The 26,980-nt window shown below is 36.7% G+C and overlaps 1 protein-coding gene across 3 annotated transcripts in view; it reads right to left on the bottom strand.

Moving 5' to 3' along the window:
• Nucleotides 1–276: 276 nt before the first annotated feature.
• The window catches only part of RAD17 (RAD17 checkpoint clamp loader component), a 29,552-nt gene continuing 2,848 nt past the window's right edge, over nt 277–26,980 (bottom strand). For 2 of the 3 annotated variants that reach the window (XM_081090018.1, XM_081090016.1), the window contains exons 3-17: nt 25,927–26,181; nt 25,131–25,214; nt 23,501–23,657; nt 18,542–18,678; nt 18,013–18,065; nt 17,803–17,928; nt 17,640–17,709; nt 15,876–15,987; nt 13,213–13,398; nt 11,149–11,234; nt 10,871–11,017; nt 8,918–9,067; nt 6,201–6,321; nt 2,902–2,959; nt 277–1,064 (exon numbers count right to left, since the gene is read on the bottom strand). In XM_081090018.1, coding sequence (XP_080946144.1) covers nt 794–1,064; nt 2,902–2,959; nt 6,201–6,321; nt 8,918–9,067; nt 10,871–11,017; nt 11,149–11,234; nt 13,213–13,398; nt 15,876–15,987; nt 17,640–17,709; nt 17,803–17,928; nt 18,013–18,065; nt 18,542–18,678; nt 23,501–23,657; nt 25,131–25,214; nt 25,927–26,181 — 2,013 coding nt within the window. In that variant the 3' untranslated portion in view covers nt 277–793. Of the gene's footprint in view, nt 1,065–2,901; nt 2,960–6,200; nt 6,322–8,917; nt 9,068–10,870; nt 11,018–11,148; nt 11,235–13,212; nt 13,399–15,875; nt 15,988–17,639; nt 17,710–17,802; nt 17,929–18,012; nt 18,066–18,541; nt 18,679–23,202; nt 23,251–23,500; nt 23,658–25,130; nt 25,215–25,926; nt 26,182–26,980 lie in introns of all 3 variants that reach the window. The other variant, XM_081090017.1, reaches the window with a different exon arrangement.

The following is a 26,980-nucleotide window of genomic DNA, read 5'->3' as shown; positions in this document are numbered from 1 at the left end:
CTTGCCCCGCCCGGCTTTGTTGGGGCCCCGCTAGGAGCCCTAGCCGGTCGGTGCCCGTCCCCCACCCCCCCCCCCCCCACCCCCGGTCGCACCTCAAAGCAAAGGTAAGGACCCAGCAGGTAGTGAGGGGTGACTAACCCTCCGGAGAGTTCTCAGCGCAAGGCAGCCAGTCTTCCCTATTTTTTAAAAAAGTTCGACTCTGGATGCAGGAGTTTCATATCCTATGCCCAGTGATACACCGCAGACAGTACACGTTAGGAGATATTAAGACAGGAGAAACAGAAAGACATTAAACACTTTAATTTTGATATAAATTATGTAATACTTTCCAAAAAGTATCCAAAATATTCCATTGTACAAAATATTAAAAAGGTATCCAAGAAGTTAAGAGACCATAGAGAAACTGTAATTAAGGCACAAAGTTTATTTACACTCATAACTGCATACTAAGCTGTTTTATAATTCATATTTACAACCCCATAAACTTTTTGTATTCTGAATTATTCCTTCACATTTTGAGATACTTGGCATAATGTTCAAACACACTTCATACACACTGGCCTCTTCTCCCAATACCACTCACAAGATTAAATAAATACTAGAGAAAAAAAGATATATTTGAAGGCTTTCCTATTTACTTTGAGAGAAGAGTCAGTTTCTTGTGCTGAAATACTACAAGAGTGAAGACTTACACTGTAATTCACTTGAAGTATATATTATATCTCTGTTCAAGTACCACTGACTAAAACGAATGTGAATCTGTCAGGTAGCAATGTGACTGGTGGGCTGGTTTCTATGTCCCATCGCTCTCATAGTCTTCTATTCTCATGTCGTCGTCGTCTTCTTCCATGTCTCCCTGGGCTGAAAAGGGCTGAGGCTGGCTGGCAGGCAGTTCATTCCCACTATTCTGACTCAAAGGCAGAGAGCAGGTTTCAGGTTCCCGGGTTTGAGTAGATTGTTCCACAGCTTCCTCTGAAGCTTGTCCTCCGATAAACTGGGCTTCATCTCCACTTCCTGGGTCCATCAGTCCATGCTCCCTGTCGGTCAGTGCTTCCATTTTTAATCTACCAGATTGATGATGCAGGCATTAATAATAACCAAAGGAGATTCCTTTAAATTACACATGAGTATGAAGATTATGAAACCATCTCCCGATGCTTTCATTTACCTTCATTCTATTCACTATTTAGTCAGGCCCTTTAGTTTATTTAACAATATAAACAAAAGTACAAGGTAAATGACATTGTGAATAAACCATTACAACTTACAATACAAACGAGTTGAATAATCTCTTTACTAAAGAGTTATTACAAACTAATAAAAGATAAATAGAAGAGAAAATGGGCATAAAACATGGAACAACTTACAGAAAAAAAGTACCAATGGTAACTAAAGTGTTCAACCTGATTTATAATTTTAAAAATGGAAATGAAAATATTAAGTTTTTAGTCCTGACCCCGTAGCTCGGTTGGTTAGAGCGTCATCCCAATACGCCAATGTTTCGGCTTTGATCCCTGGTCAGAGCACATACAAGAGGCAGCCAATGAATGCATAAGTAAGTGGAACAACAAATCAATCTCTCTTTTTCTGTCCCTCCCTTAAAAAACAAACTATTTTTCTCATCTTTTAAACTGGCAAAGACCTTTTAAAATAATAAGACCCAGTGGTGGCAAGAGTTAGGAGAAAAGAACACTGTAAAAGGGCATAAAATTGTCAACATGTTCTTGGAACCAATCTGGCAATATAGAGCAAACAGAAAGATGTATATTCGATGATTCAGCTATTTCATTTCATCCTCTGTAAATAGTATTTGATGTGCATGATGATTTAACTATAAGAAAGGCTGTGATAAAAGTAGGAAGTAAGCTAAGGGTACAAAAATAAGGTGCAGGTGAATTATAGGAAATTTTGCAGCTATTAAAATATTAAGCTAAATATTAATATTTAACATTATCAATGTGAATCAAAGATAATGTTAAATGTGGTCATCATAAATGAAAGATAATAGTACTAGTCATTGTAATAAGTAGCACTGACAAAGTCAGATAAAGTACTTGAACCAATAACAGTGATTAACTCTTTTTAAATCTTTTTAAATGCCTGAGTGTAGCCCTGGCTGAGTGGCTCAGTTGGTTAGGAGTGTCTTCCCATATACCAAAAGGTTAAGGGTTCAATCTACAGATGGGGTTGTATGGGAGGCAACAGATTGATGTTTCTCTTTCTCCCTCTGTCTGTCCGTCTGTCCGCCTGTCTGTCTGTCTGTCTCTCTCTCTCTCTCTATCCCTCTCCCTCTCCCTTCCTGTCTCTCTAAAATCAATAAAACATATCCTCTGGTGAGGATTAAAATGAATAAATAAATGCCTGAGTGTATAATCTGACCTTACAAATAAGCTAAGAAGAAATGAACTATAAATATTGTGTTAATCACTGATATTAGTGCAGAAACAGTTTTGCAATAAAATGAACGGTACAGATATAGGTTTATCACTCTAAGAATCTGTATTTTCTCAAATGTTTGGATTTTCTATGATAAGTAAATAAAAGATAGTGCTTGGTCATTGCAGGCTTCAAATATAGGCAAGAAAATCTCTTGATAGGAAAGCTGAAAAGGTGTTTCCAGATATGCAAAATTTGTTCAACTAGATGATTTTAAAGATTCTCTGCCTTTGTGATTCCATGATTCTATTTAGTCTGATATTCCACTGTAAGCTGGTGAAAATACATTTTTATATGTAATAAAATGATGGGCCTACAATGCAATCATGGTCTTTAATCACTGGGCCCAAAATGTATTTCTTGGATTTTACAGATAACATTATGGATTGTATACTGGAAAAATAGATATCATATTCAGTGGACATTTCAGGAGCAGTTCTTTGAAAATTAAAATCATCAGCTTACCTTCCAAAGTGTCGATTCAGAGGAAGCCTTCCAATATCTTGGATAAAAGAAATCTGAGCTGAAACAGAGATTTTAAAAAGCTTTAAATAGACATTTCCAAAGATATATAAATGGCCAATAAACATAGGAAAAGATTCTCAAAGTCATTAATCCTTAGGAGAATGTAAGTCAAAACCATGAGATACCATTTTATACCCCATGAGATGTCTATTATTAAAAAAAACGAACACAAAAAGGTTTGGCAAGAATGTAGAGAAATTGGAATCCTTTTGCACTGCTGCTGGGAGTATAAAATGGTGTAGCTGATGTGAAAAATGGTAAGGCAGTTCCTCAAAAAATTAAAAAATAGCATTACTATATGATCTCACAATTCCACTTCTGGGTATACATCCAAAGAACTAAAAGTAGGATCTTTTAAAAGTTATTTGTATACCCTTGTTTATTGCAGCACTATTCACAATAGCCAAAGGGCAGAAGCAACTTACATGTCCAGATGAATGGGTAAACAAAATGTGGTATATATATACAGTTATTACTAGTCTTCAGCCTTAAAAAGAAAATTCTGATTTATGTTATGAATGAACCTTGCTAAATGAAATCAACCAACCACAAAAAAATTGTATGATTTCACTTATGTGAGGTATCTAGAATAGTTAAATTCATAGATAGAAGATACGTGGTATTGGCAGGGTGGGGGTAAGTTAGTGTTTAATGTGTATAGTTTCAATTTTGCAAGATGACAAATTCTGGAGATTGGCTGCCCAGTAAGGTGAATATGCTTAACACTACTGAACTGTATACTTAAAAATGGTTTAAGATGGTAAATTTTGTTAGGAGGAAACATTTACTCAAGAAAATCTGCCCAGCCGGCGTAGCTCAGTGGTTGAGAGTCAACCTATGAACCAGGAAGTCACAGTTCGATTCCCGGTCAGGGCACATGCCCGGGTTGCGAGTTCAATCCACAGTGTGGGGTGTGCAGGAGGCAGCTGATTAATGATTCTCTCTCATCATTGATGTTTCTATTTCTCTCTCCCTCTCCCTTCTTGTCTGGGAAAAAAAAAAAAGCACCAACCCTCTAATTATGTGGTTCTGGTGTGGCCAACAAAACAGAAAACTACAAGAGTCTGCAGCATTTGAACTAAGACCTGCTTCCTCTCTTCCTCAGCTTTAGGGAGACTTCACTCCAGCTGGGTGCAGCCAGGAACATAGGGCTCCCTCCTGCTGAGTGTGGTCAGCTAAGAGTTTGGGGCTCCCTTTCTCCACTCAGCCCCCATCCACAGGATGGCAAGCAGGTGAATACTCCCTCCTCCTCAAACTGCAATGGCCCTTGCCCCAGCCCATTCGTAGGGCAGAGGGTCCAAACCTGGATAAGCTAAGCCAAGACAATGAGAGACTACCTCCAGTTGAACACCCACCAGAATAGTGGTCAGGGGTTTTGCCCAGGGGGAAATGGCATTCCATATGAAGTGAGAACTCTGAAGCTCTACTCAAAGGAACTGGCTTTATTTAAAAGAGTGTGGGGCCGAAACCGGTTTGGCTCAGTGGATAGAGCGTCGGCCTGCGGACTGAAGGGTCCCGGGTTCGATTCCGGTCAAGGGCATGTACCTTGGTTGCGGGCATATCCCCAGTGGGAGGTGTGCAGGAGGCAGCTGATCGATGTTTCTCTCTCATCGATGTTTCTAACTCTCTATCTCTCTCCCTTCCTCTCTGTAAAAAATCAATAAAATATATTTAAAAGAGTGTGGGGAAGCTCAAACTTAAGGGACATCTTAAAATAAATGCCTCCTCTTAATTAAGAGCAACAAGTTAAACATAAGCCAGCTACTTCATCTGAAAGAAAGAAGAGCCCTCTTGGGGTCAGAACAAACCACGAGATACCATACCTCAAAGTCTACACCTGCCCAATTTAATTCTATCAGACTGGGATAATTTATGTCCCTGGCACTGTTGAAACTGATAAACCAATCAGCTAGTAATTAGTAGAGGGTAATAGGTTGGTTTGATGCCATACAAGGCAGTTTAACCAATAAATAAAGCAAAGAGGAATAAAATCAAAGTGAGCCCTGCTAAAACCACTGTCATCACAAGGAGACTGTGGGCATGCCCAAGGCTGAGCTCTTTGAGAAGATTCATTAAAATAGTTTAGCCAAGTCGGTAAACAAATAAATAAGCAACAACAATAAAAACAAGCCCAGAAAATGGAGGGAAACCAGTATCCAGAACTTGCTATAATGTATTACCTAAAATGTCAAAGTCCAATATTTAACAAAACATTGAGACTATGCAAAGAAACAAGAAAGTATGACCCATATACAGGAAAACGGGTAAGCAATAGAAACTGAGAGGGCCCAGAATTAAATTTAATAGAAAAAACTTCAAAGAGCCATTACAAATATGTTCAAAGAACAAAAGGAAACCATGTTAAATAAGCAGAGGGAGGGGGGATGTAGACAAGGGCACAGTGAAGATGAATGGTGATGGAAAGAGACTTGACTTGGGGTGGTGAACACACAATACAATATACAGATGATGTATTATAGAATTGTACAACTGAAACCCATATAATTTAATTAACCAATATCACCCCCAATTAATTCAATTAAAAATTTAAGAAAAAAAGTCTCAGAGGGAAGGCAGTGGTGAGTGGGTGGGTAGAGATTAACCAAAGAACTTATATGCATATATGCATAACCCATGGACACAGACAATAGGGTAGTGAAGGCCTGGATTGGGGTGGGATCTGAGTGGAGGAGGGCAATGGGGAAAGTAGGGGGGGAATCTGTAATATTCTCAACAATAAAGATTTAAAAATAAAAATAATTAAAAAATAAATAAAGGGGAAACACTTAGTCTCAGAATTATATAGCAACTAGAGGCCTGGTGCATGAATTCGTGCACTGGTGGGGTCCCTTGGTCTGGCCTGCAGGGATTGGGCCAAAACCGGCTCTCTGACATCCCCCAAGGGGTCCTCCTGGATTGTGAGAGGGCACAGGCCAGGCCAAGAGACCCCACTGGTGCATGACTGGGGTTGGGGAGGGACCATGGAAGGGCTCCAGGGCTTGTCTGGCCTGTCTCGCCCGGTGTCTCGCCCAGTCCCGATCAGCCGGACCCCAGCAGCAAGTTAACCTACTCGTTGGAGCGTCTGCCCCCAGGTGGTCAGTGCACATCATAATGACCGGAAGTTCTGCCATTCAGTCTATTTACATATTAGCCTTTTATTATACAGGATGAGTTAACCTACAAAATGATAATGTTATAAAACACTACTTCTTGGGGAAAATAAAAACCCATGTTATTACCTTGATTTCTCATTGGAATGGTTAGCAAAGCAAGATATGGCAACAGCTGAGTTTGGAGGCATAAAGCTGGTAAGCAGAAGTCAGAAAAAAGTGCTTTTGCTGCCAGGCAATTTTCCCGATACTGTATGAAAAAAAAAAAAAAAAAGCTGAAAGGAAAAAAAGAAAAAACTATTCCTAGACATACTAACTTTGTTATATCACAAAAGTATGTAGGCTTATATACTACAAATATACTTTTAACAGTTTATCTAATGAGTTGTTTAAAATGATTCTAGCATTATCTAGTACAGTATTTTACCAACACAACAATTTCACATTTGACATAACAGTAATAAAAATTATTTATGCCCGACAAGTATGGTTCAGTGGTTGAGTGTTAACCTATGAACCAGGAGGTCAAGGTTAGATTCTCAAGTCAGGCACATGTCTGGGTTGCAGGCTTGATCCCCAGTAGGCAGCTGATCAATGATTCTTTCTCATCATTGATGTTTCTACCTCTCTCTTCCTCTCCCTTTCTTTCTGAAATCAATAAACATACATTTAAAAGAAAGCAATAGTGATTAAAAAAAATACTTTAGGTAGAATGAAAAAAACACTTAAAAATCAAAAGAACTGTTTATAGCCCGGTTGGCCTGGCTCGGTGGTTGAGCGTCAACCTATGTATCAGAAGGTCATGGTTTGATTCCTGGTCAGGGCACATGCCCGGATTGCGGGCTTGATCCCCAGTAGGAAGCAGCCGATCAATGATTTTCCCTCATAACTGATGTTTTTATCTCTTTCTTCCTCTCCCTACCTCTCAATAAAAATATATTTTTTAAAAAAGAATAGTTTATGAGCATACATACATCACAAAATTATGCGAGGACATTGTTTCATTTTTTTTTTTTTAAATACTTACCCAAGGAGATGTTTGTGGTTGATTTTAGAGAAAGAGGAAAGAGGGAGAGAGAGAAACATTGATGTGAGAAACATTAATTGGTTGCCCCCTGCATGTGATCTGACTGGGAATTGAACCCGCGACTTTTTGGTGTATGGGGCCATGCTCTAATCAACTGAGCTACCCTGCCAGGGCAGAACTTACTTTCTTCAGGTAACACAGGTGCAATGTTAGGCTGATAAGGAAAGAAGCACAATCTTGCTTTCAAGGAGCTTACAGTCTTGGAAAGATAATTCATATGTAACTATAATGCAAAATTAGTATGTGCTATAATAGCAAAGCAAGTCAATAAGGGATTATAAATTGCTTAAAAGTCAAAGTTCTTCAAAGAAATCTGTTGAAATTTCTTAGACTATGAATTATAGGCTCATATTTAGCTATGATTTTAGAACTGGAAGACATCTTAGAGATGACCTAGTCCAGGGGTCACAGGTTCAGATGCACGTAATATAAATCAAAGCAGTGGACCAGCTGGGGACAGTAGTACCTACCACTCCCATTTTCAAGGGACAGATTCTATTTAGTTTCAGCAGATTGCTGCCATGTAAACATATGAGCCAGTGTGGGTTCGGCGTGGCTCAGTGATTGAGCATCAATCCATGAGCCAGGAGGTTCTGGGTTTGATCCCCAGTCAGGGCACGTGCCCGAGTTGTGGGCTCGATCCCCAGTGTGGGGCGTGCAGGCGGCAACCAATGAATGATTCTCTCATAACTGATGTTTCTTTTTCTCTCACCCTCTCTCAAATCAATAAAAATATATTTTAAAAGGTTGGTGTGGGTCAGTGGTTGAGCATCGACTCATGATTTAAGAGGTCCCTGGTTCAATTCCTGGTCATGGCACATGCAATCAATGTTTCTCTCTCATTATCCCTCTCCCTTCCTCTCTCTAAAAAATCAATAAAAATGTATTTTTAAAAATGGGCCAGTGTTGCCTTACTTTTTCTTTCTTTCCCCCCAGGAGATTCTAGAAATTTTGAAGCCAGAAATCCATGTCCAAATTTTAATTATTATACTAATTTTTAAAGATGGGTGATTCACTGAAAATATCTATGCGAGTTACATTCAACTTGTGGGCCACATGTTTTTTGACCTTTAATTCAATCCTCTTCTTTTATAGCTGGGTAAACTAAGTATACATACTTATTAGTTGTTAGGTGAAATAATTTATCTAGGTGGTTAGAGGCAAAGCCAGGATTTATTTTCAATTAACGCTAAAATATAATTATAATTATACTTTGATTCCAATAAGTCAACTTACAAAATAGGTACGGACTTTCAAATTGAGTGATTTTTCCCTAAAAAAATGACTAAGCACTTAAGAAAATTGTTTTTTGTTTTTGTTTTTTTTATGTTGTGTCATAGTTTAATGAAAATTGTGGGCCTAGCAACTATTTCTTACTAAGAATGAAATATTATTTTTCTTTTTTAAAACAACATGAAACCCAACTTGCCCTTGCCAGTGTGGCTCGGTTGTGTGAGTGTCAACCCATGCACCAACAGGTTGCGGGTTCAATTTCCAGTTAACAGCATATACTTTGGGTTACATGTTCACTCCCTGCCTTGCATCGGGGCGCACGCAGGAGGCAACCAGTTGATGTTTCTCTCACATTGATGTCCCCTGCCCCCTCCATCCTTCCCACTCTGAAAAGCAATGGAAAAAATATCCTCTGGTGAGAATCAACTCCACCAAAAAAAAAAACACAAACAAAAACTTTATTGACATGTAATTCACATGCCATAAAGTTCACCTATGGAAAGTGTACAATTCCTTTTTTTTTTACCTTTTTATTTATTAAAAACCACTGGGGTTTGTGCAATGGCCGAAAACTTGATCCTCCTCCTTGGCAATGAGCAAATCCTCGGGCTTTGTTGGAATGTATCACACCTCTTGTAGCTATTGACGTACTATATTCCCTGAGTAAAGAGCGGGTCTAAAAAAGAAAGGATGTGAAAGAAAGAAAATATGAGATTTATAAAATAGTACTAATGGTATTTCTGACACCAAAAAAGGACTAACCATATTTAGCCTTTTTCAACATCACTGCAGGCCTAAAAATAATATGCTACAAGATTATTTAAGACAAATCCAACTAAGAAATAACACTCAAATGCTATGTGTAAACTCTGATTGGATCTTGGATGAGAATGGGAAAAATGACTTTAAATACATTTTTCAGACAACTGGGGAAATCAAAATAAGGACAGTATGTTAATTTTCTAAGGTGGGAGGCTATTATGCTTTTTTGTAACAGAGTTATGTTATTATGGATGCTTAAGTATTAAGTGTCATGATGTTTACAATTACTTTCCAATTATTCAGCTAAAATAAGTCTGTAAATACAGAGAGATTAAGCAAATGTAGCAAAATGTGAAAAACTGGTAAGCAACAGTTAAAGGTACACAGATACTCATTGTACTATTCTTTCCATTTGTCTATAGATTGGAAAATTTCAAAATAAAAAAGTATAAAAAATTAAGCAAATACAATTGCTGAATAATGAAACTCTAAATATGATACACTATATAAAAATATTTTTATTTTATCTTTCCTAGTTTTTTTTTTGTTTTTTTTTTAAATATATTTTATTGATTTTTTACAGAGAGGAAGGGAGAGAGATAGAGAGTTAGAAACATCGATGAGAGAGAAACATCGATCAGCTGCCTCCTGCACATCTCCTACGGGGGATGTGCCCGCAACCCAGGTACATGCCCTTGACCGGAATCGAACCTGGGACCTTTCAGTCCGCAGGCCGACGCTCTATCCAGTGAGCCAAACCGGTTTCGGCTTTCCTAGTTTTAATTATTAATGCTATTTCAACATTTAAAACACAGAGAAATATTAACATATCAAAACAGTGTTGCCCTGGTCGGTTTGGCACAGTGGATAGAGTCGGCCTGCAGACTAAAGGGTCCTGGGTTTGATTCTGACCAGGGGCACATGCCTGGGTTGTGGGCCCAGCCTCCGATCAATGATTCTCTCTCATCATTGATGTTCCTATCTCTCTCTCCTCCCTTCTTCTCTGAAATCAATAAAAATGTATTTTAAAAAAAACCCAAAAATTGGGTGTGGAGAGAGCAGAGCGCCTGAAGAATGGCTTCTCTGTGTATAACACATCCAACAGCAACCTGGGCTTACTCCTCACGGGTGGCAGGATGCTATGGCCTTCCTGTGACATTACGCCCTATACATTAAAAAAACAACAAAAACAAAACACCAAAAAACAGTGTTAACCAGGTTGCAGGTTCGATCCCCAATGTGGGGCATGCATACAGGGGGCAGCCAATCAATTGTTCTTTCTCATCATTGATGTTTCTGTCTTCTCTCCCTCTCCCTTCCTCTCTGAAATCAATAAAAATATATGTTTTTAAAAAGTTAAGAAAAAAGTACAAATTTTATAGTGAATAATTTCAATTTATAAAAAGGAAACCATTAAAAAACTAGCAGAAAGTATAGAAAGTAGTTATTTTCTTTCTATCCACTTTTCAATGGTCAAAATTTCTATATATTAATTTTGTAACCAGAAAACAACTTTAGAAAAAAATTAAGTGTTATTTTATCATCGGGAAAATCAAGTTAACTGCTGAAGCTTCATTACAAACACTGAGTTGGATGAATTAATTTTCTCATAGCTATTAAGTTATATAAGTCATGTCAAATAATTAAGAGTAAAATTTTTTTTCTCAATTCTGAGGAAATAATAAAAAACAAAAACATTTAAGTCAAATGGTCTTACATTCCAGTCACCACTGATGATATCTGCAAAACTCAGAAACTCACTGGCTCTCACAAGATCATCTACTTCCATGAAGAAATCTACGTAGTTTTGGTGAAGATATAAATTAAATAACTCTCCTGGCATGTGTGACATTTCTACCACTTCCTATAATATAAAAAAAAGCACACGTACATAATTTTGGTAAAAAGGCAGTGGTCAAATATATATGCCCACAAATGTAAATAATATATGTCTTGTAAGTAGTACTTAGTGTTACTAAAGATTTTACACTTTACCTCAGGATGAACAAGTAATGTATCCCGTTCATACTCTGATAAATGGGAGGGCAATCGAGGGGAGTCTACTTCAGTTACAGATGCTCCTATAAAAAATTTCCAGATTAAAAAAAAATCTTTATAATTATATAGCACATCTTATTTTAAAGTTTTCAACACTTTAGGTACATAATTGCAAAAATACTAATTGAACTGTTAAAAATAACTGGAAGCTTATGAGTTGCCTCGCTATTAAGAAAATGTAGAATTCTGATATCTAGATTATGGCATTTCTAGAATTAAAGCACTCCACATTTCACCTTTCCAGCTCTGAGTTGCTTTCTTCTTTTTATTCTCATCTCAATATAGAGGCCTTTACAGCTTATTTACTATTTGGCAGATGATACTCTCTGCATGACAGAAGAAGAAACCCCATTCCCTAATACAGAAGGTTATAAAAGAGTGTCAAGGAGGAAAAGGGTGGAAGGAAAAGAATCAGTGAATGGCCACTAGGCTCCAGAGGCCAGAGGAGCCAGAGACAGAGTGTCTTCATTTCCACCTAAGTGATGCCTGTTTCATTTTCCTCAGGTGGCACGGAGGTTTCCATTTAGAAATACCAATTTTTGATAAGAACGATTGATAGAAAGCAGGCGTAAGAGGCATTCACAAAGTTTTATAGGAAGATAAAAAAACAGTAGTTTGAAACAACAGGGTTTTTGGCAACCGGAAAACAGTCTCAAATAGTAACGGGAGTGATAGCATGAGGTTTCAGTGAATTATTTGCAACATTTTACAATTCACGGTTATTTGCAGCTATTTTACAAGAGATTTGGAAAACTGAGAGAATGTTGAGGATACTGTACACATAAGACTTTTTTATTGTTCATCATGAACTATTTTTTGTTATATAAAACTATTCTAAACTATAGCAATGATTTTTCTTTTAAAAATCTGTGTAAATGTTTTATAAAAATTGCACCAGATAGATTTAAAAAAATAAAAAAGAAGAAATCTCCACTGGCTGGTGTGGCTATTGGTTGAGCATCATCCCATGCACCAAGAGGTCACTGGTTCGATTCCCTGTCACGGCATAGGTCCAGATTGCGGGCTCGATCCCTGGTGGGAGGCATGCAAGAGGTGGCTGATAGGTGTTTTCTCTGTCTCTGTTCTGTCCCTCCCCCTCTCTCTAAAATCAATACAGCCCAGTTAGAATGGCTCAGTGCTTGAACGGTGACCTATGAACCAGAAGGTCACAGTTTGATTCTTGGTCAGGGCACAATGACCAGGTTACGGGCTTGATCCTCAGTAGGGGGCGTGCAGGAGGCAGCCAATCAATGATTCTCATCACTGATGTTTCTATCTCTCTCTCTCTCCCTCCCTCGCTCTTCCTCTCTGAAATCAATATAAAATACATATATTTAAAATCAATATAAACATTTAAAAAAATCTTAATTTTCTTCCTTTAGGATCATAGACTGAAAACTGATATTTTCCACATAAAAGAATAGGAATTTGGGATTTTATTGAAAGAAGAGACAATTAGAGATGGGTAATGGGGGTAAAGAGGCTGAGAAGCAGCCATTAAAGACAAAAGAGGGTAAATAATTATTAAAAAAAAAAAAAAGAAGAGGGAAAGGAAGAACATTTCTGGTTGGGGACAAAACTGCTAGTGAAGGGACCAGAGAAATGTAAGAGAATCCAAAGAAACCTGAAGCTACCTAGCAATTTGCTTAGGGCCCTGGTGGCTAGAGTTCAGTGCTAAGAGGACTTGGGCAACCAACACTTGCCACTAAATGTCTAGATGGACTGATGTCTTACTTTCAGTAAACTGTAATTTTAAAGACTTACGGACATTAATATGGCCTGGAGTACTTCGTTTTTGTGTTTAATCCCACTCATATTCCAAAAATACTCTATCTGGATAAATACATTTTCCTGCATAGGCCTTGCCAAACAGCATCTGATCTAGTCCTAGTTCTTTGTTATAAAAGAACCAAACACATGACATTTAAAATTTTTTGGTATTTTACTTCAGTTGTAAGAATAATACCTAACAAACTTTTAAAAATGTGTAAGTTTTCTTACTTTTGCAATATAGTATTTTCCCCAGAGCTCTGAAGAGAAAGAGAGAAACATCTTTTCCACCAATAGCTTGGACCTCCTGATTTTCAAAAACCTTATCAGATTTTTTTCTTCGTCTTGATTTTGACAGCACAGCATCTGATTTTAATGAAGACATTCCTTTTTTCCTTGGGCATAAATTGTTTCTTCCTAAATAAGATACACCCAAGTGACAATATTTAAAATAAAAATAAAATATGAAAGCTAAAATTGAGAACACTTCAGATACAGTTATACTAAGTATTCTAATTAAGAAATATTTTTCTAATAAACAATAATTATAAAATACCTGAACTGATGAGTCAGAGTCCTCTTTGAGTTACTAAACTATTAAAACAGATTAAATGTCATCTAAAGTATTTCATGACACATTTCAAATTTTCAGATACACAGATGACACATCCTATATAATAAAAGTGTAATATGCAAATTGACTGAACGGCAGAACAACGGGTCAGTGGGGGGAGGGGGAAACCGGCAAGCAGGTGTCACCAGGCCAGCCAAGGCGCATGCCAGCGGGCAGAGGGAGGGGACAGCGATGGGATGGGGGGCACGGGCAGCGGCAACCAGCAGCACCAGGGCGATGGGGGCTGGTGCCATCCCCTGATCGCCCACCTGGTCGCCTCCCGCAGAGGGAGGCCACGGGCGGCATCAGCAGCAGGGCAATTCGGGGCAGGGCCACCCAGCACCATTCCCAGATAGGCCTGCCAGGGTTGCCTCCCGCAGAGGAAAGCCAGACTGTGGCTTAGGCCCGCTTCCCCTAAGCCAGTGGTTCTCAACCTTCTGGCCCTTTAAATACAGTTCCTCATGTTGTGACCCAACCATAAAATTATTTTCATTGCTACTTCATAACTGTAATGTTGCTACTGTTATGAATCGTAATGTAAATATCTGATATGCAGGATGGTCTTAGGCAACCCCTGTGAAAGGGTCGTTCAACCGCCAAAGGGGTCGCGACCCACAGGTTGAGAACTGCTGCCCTAAGCTGTCAGTTGGATATTCCCTGAGGGCTCCCAGACTGCGAGAGGGTGCAGGCTGGGCTGAGGGAGCCCCCTAGTTCACGAATTTTTGTGCACCGGGCCTCTAGTTCTTTAATATAGTCATACCCATATCACCTCGATTTCTCAGTGTTTTGTGCAAGGTACTATTCTTGGTACATAATATGTATTAACTAATTTAATCCTCATAAAAACCTTATCAGGAAAGAACTACTATTAGGAAAAGAACTACTATTAGGAAAAGAACTACTATTATACAGATGGAAGAAATGAGGTGTAAAGAACTGGCTCAAGGTTATCATTTAGTAAATGATTTGAATCCAGGCAGCCTGGTTCTGCAATCCATGCTTGATAACTATTCTTTATTACCTCTACTGATGTGGGCAGTCTCCAATTTTGAATATGTTTGTGTTCAAATTTCATTGATAATTCTATTGTTTAAAATTCAAAATATATCATTTAAGAAAAGCAGCCTAGGATAGCAGAAAGAACACAAGATATGGGTTTGAATACTACTAATACTGTTTCTTTCATTAGGCTGATCTGAGAATTAAATAAAAAAAAACATATAATTGCTAATACAGTTCCTGATCTACTAAAAAAATTAATTTTCTTCCCTTTACAATTTCAGAGCTCAGAGCAATAATGTTAAAAATGATAGTTAGGATCCCAAAGTGGCCCACTTCAGTCTTTCTAACACATAATTCCAGTAGTGAACCTAAAGACCATTTACTTTTAAGTTTCTACAGAAAGCAGAATTCTGTTTTCAGTTGTGTCAGGCTGTCTGTTTTATTTCTCTACAGTTATTCTGAAAAACAAAGTTGTAAACCAGATGAACATGTTACACTTATGGGTAGAAATTAGTACTTCAGGTGGATTTTGAGAGCTCCAAAGATGGCTTTTAATTTTTTAAGGTCATTTCTGAATGTTAAGCATCAACATTTGTTCAGTGTTTTCTGATAAAGACTGTGCTCAGTGAAATATGACTACTGGAGTAAAAATGTAACTCATTGCCATTAGTGGGGCTATCTCTATAATACCATAAGGCTGTGCACCCCTTTTACATATCAGTAAAGGGAAACTAATTTGTTAAACACATCATATATATATTATTATGAAAGAAGTTCAAAACTAAACCTACATGAGCACAATATTATTAAATTCATTAACAGCTGGCCATTTATTGAGCCCTTATTATGTATCAAGCACTGGAATAAATACAAGTATTACTTTGCTTACTCTTCACAGAACTCCAGAGTTTTTGATATAAAAGGTGAGAAAATAAGAGGCACAGAAAGATTTAGTCACCTGTAAGATTGTCACTGCTAAGTGGCAGAGCCAAGGTTTTCACCCAGGAAGTCAAATTAATTTTCAAAGGTAAAGTCACAAACCACATAAATAAATTAGGTTTTGTCTCAGATGTACAGATACATATGATGACATATTCATAGGGGTCTGTGCATGCATGTATACACATATTATGACATCGTCTCAATAAAAAAATAGTAAGTGGAAATAGGTATACATCAATTACAAGTTAAAATATGTTTAGTCTAATTTCACTTTATGAACAACTACGAGAGAGCAGTCACCTATATAATGCTGTAAGAATATATTTTCCATAGTTACCTTTTGAAGAAGAAAACTGGAGGCTGTTGATTGCACTTCTGATATCACCAGAGCATCCTTGACAGAGCAACTCTAGAGAAGTTTTATCAGGGACGGTAATATTTCCGCCATTCTGAAATGAGAAAATTAAAAATCTTAAATGGTTTCCTAAATAAAATAAAACACACAACCAAAAACTCCCTCTTTTTATAAATTAATGGAAGTACATTAGAATCTTTCAAATTTGAATTAAGGTGATAAAGTAGTATATTGATTATTTTTATTATTTCTTAATGTTTGATAAAATACTTAAAACTATAATTTGTAGTATGCTCATAGTAAAGAATGTAGATTTTTTTAAAAAAAAAAAATTTAAAAAAATCATAAGTAATCCAACCATACAGAACTAATCACATTTAACATTTGTATGTACTATTTTCTGGTATGTGTACGTTTATATATATGTGTACATTTTGTTGTGACTGACAATTGCTTGTTTTGTTTTAGCACAGTAAGTTGGAGTCAGAACAAATTTCAAACCTGTCTGATACTTAACAGTTGTGGGATATTATGCAAATTATTTGCCCCAAAGCTCAGTTTCCTTACCTGTAAAATAGAAATAATGTACCAATTTTATATGGTTATGACGAGGTTTAATAAGATACGTATGTAAACACTTTGCATAGTGACTGACACATATAAAGGGCTGAAGGTATTTCTACTGTTAGCATTATCATATAAGTTTATATCTTGTTATTTTTAACTTGGCATTTAATTGTATTGTCCCATGTCACTAAATATTCTCAAAACACTAATTAATGACATAATAGCTCAACTGTGTAACTGCTTCATTATTGTTGGACTCAGTTTGTTTCTAATATTTCATTATGAAAAGTTATTTATTCAGTTAAGTGCTCTACACACATACATTATTTTAATATTCAAAACAACCCCTTCCTTGGAGATTTCCTTCAATTCCTGTGATCCCAGCAGTGCAAAAATAAATAAATAAATTATGTTTCATGTAAGATCTAGAACCATGCTGCTAGAAGTTCCATCAATTTAACATCACCATGATTTGAAAGATAGAAAAAAATGATGCATTAAAAGTGACAGATGCTTTACAACCATGTTAATATGCCTAACACTATTCAACTATATTCTTAAAAATGGTTACAGTGGCATAGTTATAATACTATATTATATATTTGAAAATTGCTGAGAGTAGATTTTAAATGTTCTCACCACAAAAAAGAAATGGTAATTACATGATGTGATGGAGGTGTTAGGTAATGCTATGGTGGTAAACATTCTGCAATACATAAATGTATCAAATCAACACATTCTACTTCTTAAACTTATGTGATGTTATATCAATTATATCTCAATAAAGCTGGAAAAAAATATTTGTGATGGTAAATTTTATTATGTTTTTTACCACAATAATAAAAAGTGACAACAGCTAAAAGTACAGTTGTACTGTTGATGACTAATGTACCTAGATGCCAGTTAACAGTTTCTTGATTAAAGACACAATTTAGAACACTAAAACAAAGGAAAACTGACCTAATGTGAAAGAGAAAGCTAAGTTTCAAAATAAAAACGTTAAGGAGCTTTTAAATCAATATTTCCTATATTTTCCAAAATGACATGCCTTATAAATGTAATAAAATTGTTAATTATAAAAATATGTGTCTCCAACTACTCAAGTTTACATTATATAACTTAAGTTTGGTTTTGTATAATTAGAATGTTAGAATCAAATTAATCATTTCTTAAACTTACCTTCTTAGCTTCTATTGACACTATCCGATTAAGAAATTTCATCATAATTGTTGGTGCCACAGGGTTGAAACTGTCAAAGTTTTATACAACAAGAAAATGGTTAAATGATTAATTTAAAATACAATGTGTATGTGAACATTTTAAACAGAACTTTAATTCTTACCTAATGTTTGAGATAGCACACTCTTCTTGAATTTCTTTGGGAAACAGTAACCTTTGATTATTATCTCCACTGAGACTGTCAGAGATTATAAATATTAGAGGACATCGACCAATCTGTACATATTTCCTAAAATAACAAAATATAGCAATGTTGAAATTTAAGCCACTTACCATTTAATTTGGAATTTTAGAAAACTTCACTGAAACTCACCTTAGAACTTCATGTAAAGTATGAGAATCTCGATAAAACTGGTTAGGTAAATCCTATTGAAATTACACAATAAATACTTGTTCAGTTTTATTCCCATGTAAATTTATGTTCAGATTTATATTTACCAAGACAGGAAACAATGCTGTCTATTCAACATATTGTAGCCAGAACTTTTATAGAAAGAGAATATGAAATAGCTGATATCCTCAACAGTAATGTCTGCCAATGGGAAACCCAATTTTCACATTAAATTTCTTAGGGTCACTACTAGTTATAGTATTTTCACAAAGACATCATTTCCAAATATTAATTTTGCTTTTCTACACTTAAGCCATTAAATTTTTAAAGTCCATTCACCTATAGCTACTCTATTCAAGTTCACTAAGTAGGTTTTTAAGTTTCTATTATCAAGCCCTTATGTTATATTTTACCACTATTAATACTATGAAGAGTAAATGTCATTATCACAGAAGATTTGCTTGCAACTGTTTACTCTACAGGTACTGCAGATTTCAAAAGTTGTACTTACTTCAACCAGAATTATCTTCTTATCAGTTCTTAGATCATCTCCAAGCATTTGTAGTTTGTTATATTTTGTTGCTCTTAGTAGAAACTCCTTAAAAACTGTTATCTGAGACTGGTAGGGAAATATATGGAAGCTTGATTCTGAAAGGAAACATATTTAACCCTTTTATTTTCAACAATTTATATATATACATCAATATTACACATATGTACATAATATATACATACTAGTGGCCAGGTGCACGAAATTCATGCACATTGAAAGGGAATTAATTAGAGGAACGTAATTTGGACTATCTAATATCAATAATATGTGAGCGTGAGGCAGTCCGTGTTTCTGAAATTCAATGACATGAATTTTAGCTATTACTTTGCCAAATAAATGGAATTTACAGATATCATTTAAAAGAGCATTCAGTTTAATATTAAAAACTCTGGCTACCAAGTCAGGTCTGTTTTCAACTTTTTGCCAGCTTTGTAAATTGTTTGCAATATCTGCCCATTTGGGGTTGCATGTCATGGTTATGAATAAATCAGGCTTGCCATAATTCGTTACAATTGCCATAGCATCCTGATATCACTGCTGCATATTTCTGGGACTACCCTCAAAAGATGATGGAAGGCCCTAACCGGTTTGGCTCAGTGGATAGAGCGTCGGCCTGTGGACTCAAGGGTCCCAGGTTCAATTCCGGTCAAGGGCATGTACCTTGGTTGCAGGCACATACCTGTTAGGGAGTGTGCAGGAGGCAGCTGATTGATGTTTCTCTCTCATCGATGTTTCTAACTCACTATCCCTCTTCCTTCCTCTCTATAAGAAAGTTTAATAAAACATATTTAAAAAAAAAAAGATGATGGAAGTATTATCATTTTACCAATCGGCACATTGTCATTTTCAGATCTAGATTTGAGATAATCCATCAAGCCACTATATTTTTCAACTCTCAACTTAGATTGGTTTGCTTTGATGAAATTTATCCAATTGGCCTCCATTTTTGAATATGAATCCACGATAAACTGTTGAGTTAATTTTTCTGTATTTAAAATAGGATTGAATGTCCCGCACAGAGAGATGAAATCCATAATACTAACTCGTGCCCTTACATTTTGTCTAGTATTATTGTCAATTACACTGTTGTCTCTGAGTTTTAATGCAATATCTGTTCCCCAGCCTTGTTTACCATGTGGAAAAAGAATAGGATATGTCATTGCATCTAATATAGGAAACAGGACATTGATTTGTTTCGTTTTAGTGGCATTTAGATTACTGGGCTCTGGTTTACAATGAATGAGCAAGTCCCTTTCAAAAGGAGGTTCTCCATCTTCGTCTCTGAGTATGACAGCAACCTCGGTTACACGGGGAGAATTATATCCACCTGGGTCACTGTTATGATCATATTTAATTGCCACTGTTACTTCTGTGGGAGCAATACATTTTGCTGCTGCTTCAGATTGGGCTTCCTTTTCTACCTCATGTAGCATCTTGTACGATTTTGTTAATTCATTTACTTCATGCATGAGGTTGTTGATGTTGATCATGAATCTTTCTGAGCACCCTGGTTTTCTGGCATTGTTAATCTTTTACTTGTAGCTTCAGCTGTATCCAAAGTATAGAGTTGAGCAAACTTCTGAGAAACACCATCCGAAGGATGTAAAATTCCAGTATGGTGATAAACTTGCCCGTGTATTCTAAAACAGTATGGCCCATATCCTGATGGCGACGCAATATTTGCACCCATGGAAGCAAAAGCAAAAGAATTATTTATGGAACGAATATTTTCCATGAAATCTTTACTGTCAGAATCTTCATTTGTCATTAATCTTTTTAAATATGCTGGGTAATTTGGAAAATGTATATCATTTTGACAGACTTTCCCTTTGCTACAACACTGAGTAAATTTCCCATTGGATGGTTTTTCATCAGAGAAATTTAGTGATAGGCAAAATTCACATCCAACAGTCATTCCACCACAACTGTGTTCAAGAATTGCATCCTCATGTACTCCATTTTTGCTGAGAAGGCAATTCCTACCAGTACTGGTAGAACTTGTTGATGACTGCTCTCTAGATATATTTTGTCCAAGCCACTGCCTTCTTTCAACTTCAAAGGTACGTTGGTCTTTAGACATTTTCTGTTGATGACGCTGGTGTTTTTTGGCATCAGAGTGATGTTTTTCCAATAGCTGGTCTTCAGATACATTCCTCGCAGGCACCACCTTCTTTCAAGATCAGACGCACGCTGCTCTTCAGACATTTTCTGTCGATAACGCCAGCATCTTTTGGCCGCAGAGCTATGTTGTATCAACAGTTGTTCTTTAGACATAGTCCCACTTCTCTATTGTCACGGTCTGAGATGCAGGTGAATGAGAGTCCTGGCTGTCAGGCCACTGAAAACTGTCTGACCAACGAATGATTCTGGCTGATTCTGTGGGGGTGGGACTTCCTCCTCCCTGCTGTCAGTTTCCACAGTTGTGATGAGGAAGCTGGGGTGACAGAGGGAGCCACACCTTCCAAGCCGCCCTCTCTCTCGCTGTGCTCTATGTCCAGTGGCCTCCTGCTCTGCCAAGTCCTCCAAACCTCCCACTCTCCTGCTCTGCTCTCTGCTGGCGAAGGTCCCGGGAGCCCGCAGGCGTGGCTAGGAGGGCGCCTGACACCTGCGTATGCAAATTAACCCACCATCTTTGTCAGGTTATTTTGCATACTCACTCCCGATTAGGTGGTGGGCATGGCTTGTGGGCATCGTGGAGAGACGATCAATTTGCATCTTTCCCTTTTATTAGTATAGAGACGTTAATGAGTACTTTACATATGCAAGAACAGCTCACAATACTATACAGTGGGTCCTCGGGTTACCGTTGGAGATCCATTCCTACGGTGCGACTTAACACAATTTTCGCCCTAAGTTGGAACCCACCTACATAAGCACTTACATCACTCACATGAAGCACATACACAACAGTAATGAAGTGAAACAGTAAAAAAAATTTAAAAGAAAGTTAACAATTCCTGACTTTTACTTGTGGTAAATAATGAAAAACATAACGCACATATGTATATACGTCGAAATGATGGAACATTTTTTTTTAATATATTTTATTGATTTTTTACAGAGAAGAAGGGAGAGGGATAGAAAGTCAGAAACATCGATGAGAGAGATCGATCAGCTGCCTCCTGCACGCCCCCCGCAGTGGGGACGTGCCTGCAACCAAGGTACATGCCCTTGACCAGAATCGAACACAGGACCCTTGAGTCCGCAGACCGACGCTCTATCCACTGAGCCAAACCGGTTCGGCTGGAACATTTTTTTAATAAATAATGGGAGACGGCGATGTAACCATGAAACGATGTATGTCAGGTCTGACGTAACCCAAGGACTGTCTGTAGACTGTTTTCTTTCTTTCTTTTTTTTTTTTCCAATATATTTTATTGATTTTTTTACGGAGAGGAAGGGAGAGAGAGATAGAGAGTTAGAAACGATGAGAGAGAAACATTGATCAGCTGCCTCCTGCACACCTCCCACTGGGGATGTGCCTGCAACCAAGGTACATGCCCTTGACCGGAATCAAACCTGGGACCTTTCAGTCCGCGGGCCAACGCTCTATCCACTGAGCCAAACTGGTTATGGCTGTAGACTGTTTTCTAATTAGGCAAAACTGTTCAAATTTAAGATGTAATACTCATTTCAAAAGACAAGAGTTGCTGAAGCCGGTTTGGCTCAGTGGATAGAGCGTCGGCCTGCGGACTGGGAGGTCCCGGGTTCGATTCTGGTCAAGGGCATGTACCTGGGTTGCGGGCACATCCCCAGTGGGAGATGTGCAGGAGGCAGCTGATCGATGTTTCTCTCTCATCGATGTTTCTGACTATCTCTCTCCCTTCCTCTCTGTAAAAAACCAATAAAATATATGTATTAAAAAGAGAAAGAAAAAAGACAAGAGTCATCATGATACCACGTGCGGGCGTGCACATACGGTGCAATTGAAACTTCGTGGCCCATGCGCAGAAGTTGGTATTTTGTGGAAGAGCCACACTCAAGGGGCCAAAGAGCCACATGTGGCTCGCAAGCCACAGTTTGCCGACCACTGGCCTAGGAGATTTCGCTACTCCTAGTTTAGTTATAGTAACAATAAGAAAAACTATGAACGTTAAAAATGATTGTGCTGGAGTATCTAAACATACATGTAAATTTATTATGTAGCACATCTTTAAATTGGTATCATTATTTTTGGATGTTTGTCTTAAGGCCTCCTTCCCAATTCCAAAGATAATCTTTGACTTATGCTTTGATTTGATTCTCACAGGTATGATTTAAGTTCTCTCCTCTTGTTTGGAGACAAGTTCTTTTAATACATCTTTTTAAAAATATGTATATTTTTATTGATTTCAGAGAGGAAGGGAGAGGGAGATAAAAACATCAATGTTGAGAGAGAATCATTGATCAGCTGCCTCCTGCATGCCCCCTACTGGGTACTGAGCCCTCAACCAAGAAAGAGGTCACAGTTGGATTCCAAGCCAGGGCACATGCTGGGGTTTTGGGCACAATCCCCTGAGTGTGGGGTGTGCAGGAGCCAGCCGATCAATGATTCTCTCTCATCACTAATGTTCGTCTCTCTCTCCCTCCTCCTTCCTCTTAACAATATATAAAAGGAAATACGTAAAAAGGAATCCTACCCTCTAGTGGAGACGCCATTCCTTTCCTTCTCTTGAGAATACTTCTCTCTGTAAATGGGGAAGTATGGGAGAAAATGCACTCATATAGTTTCATTTGATTGCTATTCTGACTTTGTAAAGCAGTTGGTAGTGGTTAGATGCCAATCTAGGAGAGGCAATATACACCTTGTTCTCAAAAACATGTACCGAAAAGGATCTTAGGAATCTTAAGGATATATACTGTTAGGAAGTTTGTTTCAAATGTCTGTTTAGCACAGACTTTTCCCAGTACTTCCATTACCTTCACAGCAAACCTTACCATAATTAAATATCTCCTTGAAGTCATCTTTTAAGAAGTCTGATAAAACTGGATTAATCCACTCTTGTACTTGAATACCAAGCTCCTTTGAAAGTATTTTTATAGTTGTTGTTTTTCCACACCCAGGAGGCCCTGTTATTAATAAAATAGATCCACCCTAAAACCAAACACAAACATAAAGAATCAGATTCACTGAAATGCTAGAATGTTTGAATTTTCTTTCTAAATATTAATTAATTCTGTAAGTATTTACTGACTATCTAGTATAAGCAGACTATATTTCACAATAATGCTAGCTGCAATAAACCAGCTTTAGATAAAATAAGATAAATTTATTTCCTGGACTTTAAGTGTAGCTTCTGGTAATGCTTCACTTTTTGCATTTATGCCCCTCCCAAGGACTACTTTAGTAGCCAAATTAAAACAACTAAACTTCAACTAAATTAAGGAGGTAACATCTGAAACAAACATTTTTAGAGGTTACATAAACTTATAAAATTCAATCTTAATACAGAACTCCTTGGATTATATACTTTAATATTACACAAATACTAAATATTCTAATGAGAAGACCTCAGTTTGTACATCAGATTTTTAAAGAAATGTATACTAAGAAACATATTTAGAAGATAGGACTCTAAAGAAAGACTAGAGATAATAGGTCCCAGGAATATTCCCTCATACGGTAAATCTGATTTAAAAAATCATTTCCTTTAATTTCAACTTTGAGATGAAGCAGTTAATGTTTCAAGTTGCCTCCAATGGAAACAGGTCCTCTTTTAAATCATGGTCTTTTCTATTTGGCTTTCGTATCTAAATCTGTGGTATAGTGTTAAAATTACACAAACAGCCCGGCCAGAGTGGCTCAGTGGTTGAGCATCAACCTTGGTCAGGGCACATGCTCGGGTTGCAGGTTTAATACCCAGTGGGGGGCATGCAAGAGGCAGCTGATCATGATGTTTCTCTCTCATTGATGTTTCTCTCTTTCTATCCTTCTTCCTCTCTCTAAAAGTCAATAAAATATTAAAATAAAATAAAATCAATAGACAAAAAAACACACCACAGAACCAGACATATTTTCTGATATGATGCAATATAAAATAACACAACTTATAAAGTATTCTTACAAAACTTCGAATCCATGTATTAATGTACCATTCTATTTTTATGTTTGAGGAATTTCCAGATTAGAAAAGCTTACAAAGAGAGAAAGAATATTCTAGCTTGGGGGCTGAGAGTATTTGTGGTATTAGGAAGTGAAACAAAAAACATCAGTATAAATGAATAATGACTGTTTTAGGCTATATTTAGTACCAAAACTAATATGTAATTTGCCTGCTTGCTTCAGTGTGAGAATATCTTATGTGCTAAATATACTAGCACCTGAATTGGTTTACTGTGCTTTATGTTGATGCCAGGACATAAGAGGGGAAAAGAGGTATAAGTACAGGGGAAAAGTCAATCTCAGAATCTTTTAGTGAGGCCAGAAGTAGTAAGGTCAGAAAGCTTTCTATAGCTAGTGATCTGGATTTATTTGAATAAATCATAAAAGTTTAACTTCTTAAAGCCACCTATAAGACAGAGAAACATTTAGTGTTAAATACTTAAAATATATTTTTTATTTAATTACCTGTTTTGATTGCCTTTCTAAGACTTCAGCTTTTAACCATGTTTCAACTTCTTCAATTTTCTTTTTGTGTACAGCAAGTTCATGCTAAAAATGTCAAGTTTCAAATAAAACATTTTAACTCAAGGACTTTTGGTACATTAGCACAGATTAATCTAAACATTTTAAAAGTAGCACACAACTAACATGATATAGCAAAAAAGGTTGACTACACTTAATTTTTCTATCATTATAAAAAATTCTGATCTTAACTGATACCATTATATAAAAATTTGGGGAAGGTTGGAGTTATACAATTTTTAAAAATTCTATAATACATTTTGGGAAGGGAATAAATAACAACAAAAATCCGATAAATTCTATGTTGGGGTTAAATCTAATCTAAGACAAATTACCAATGGTACAACTTCAGAATAATTTGAGCCGAAACTGGTTTGGCTCAGTGGATAGAGCGTCGGCCTGCGGACTGAAGGGTCCCAGGTTCGATTCCGGTCAAGGACATATACCTGGGTTGCGGGCACATCCCCAGTGGGAGATGTGCAGGAGGCAGCTGATCGATGTTTCTCTCTCATTGATGTTTCTAACTCTCTATCTCTCTCCCTTCCTCTCTGTAAAAAACCAATAAAATATCTTAAAAAAAAAAAAAGAATAATTTGACAAAATACTGAGCCTTGGGATATCTAAAAAACCTGGAAATCATTATTTTTTTCTAATTCATTTAGACTTTATGAGTAATAATCTGAAAATGCACATCCCTTTCCTTCCTGAAATAAAATTATGTTTGCATGCTATTTAGTACCTGAGTTTCTGGTTTGTATTTATCCACCCATGGTTCATTTTCAGACAGACTTTCTTTTGAATTTTCTAGGCCATATATCTGTTCTGAGGAAGACAATGTTCCTCTTTTTCTAGTTGGAAATCTGCTGCTTTCTAATGTGGAAGGCACGTTTTTTCTTCTATGACTTGAGTTATTCACACTTAATGATGTGGCAGTATTAGAGATGCTTCTATTCTCTGAAAAATCATCAAATGATGGATCTACCCAATCTGTTACCTGAAGAGAAAAGAAATCATGTAAATACTATTACATTTTTAGCATCTATTCCCTATAATTGAACTGCTCTGTAAAAAAATAAAATTGTGTATTTGTAACATTTTTTTAAAAAGCTCACAAGTTAGCTCTTTAAATAAAACTGATTCCATATATATTTGTTATTTTTGTACTTTACAATAAGTGCAAATGCATAACTTGTCTACTTGACCATGGTAATGATGAATACTATATAAAGGAATACAGAATACAAACATAATTTTTTATTAATGTAATCTTCCCAGGATAAAGAGTAGGCTGATTCTTTTAAAACTCATTTGTAGGGCTGAAACCTAAATATTTAAATTACCTATCAAAAAGAAGCAAAACAAAACAGAGAAATGAAATATTACTTTAACCATGTACAAAGTGAGAAGAATAATACTTCTTCCTTAACCAGGTTAACACATAACATTTCATACATCAAAATAATCCCTATTATCTTCAAGACATGGTGAAGATAATAATCTAAGAGTCCTGATACTATAAATAATTTATAATTATGACATGAATATATTTACTCTTTAAAGGGAGAGTTTTAGGAATATGATCAATAATGGATAAAGAAATGAAAACCTCTGAGAAAATTTTCAGTCATAACTACTTGATTCCTTTCCTCATCTTCAAAAGACTGTCACTATTACTTCAATTTTGGCCACTTTCTTTTTATAGTCCAGAGTACATTAAAAAAATATCTCTTATTAGTATAGTAATTCTTTTGATAGCAATTCTGATCTACATGTTAGTTATACATTTTATAGTT

The sequence above is a fragment of the Myotis nattereri genome (genome assembly GCF_964212035.1).
Source record: "Myotis nattereri genome assembly, chromosome: 4".
Taxonomy (NCBI): domain Eukaryota; kingdom Metazoa; phylum Chordata; class Mammalia; order Chiroptera; family Vespertilionidae; genus Myotis; species Myotis nattereri.
This window is presented reverse-complemented; position numbering and strand designations above follow the sequence as displayed.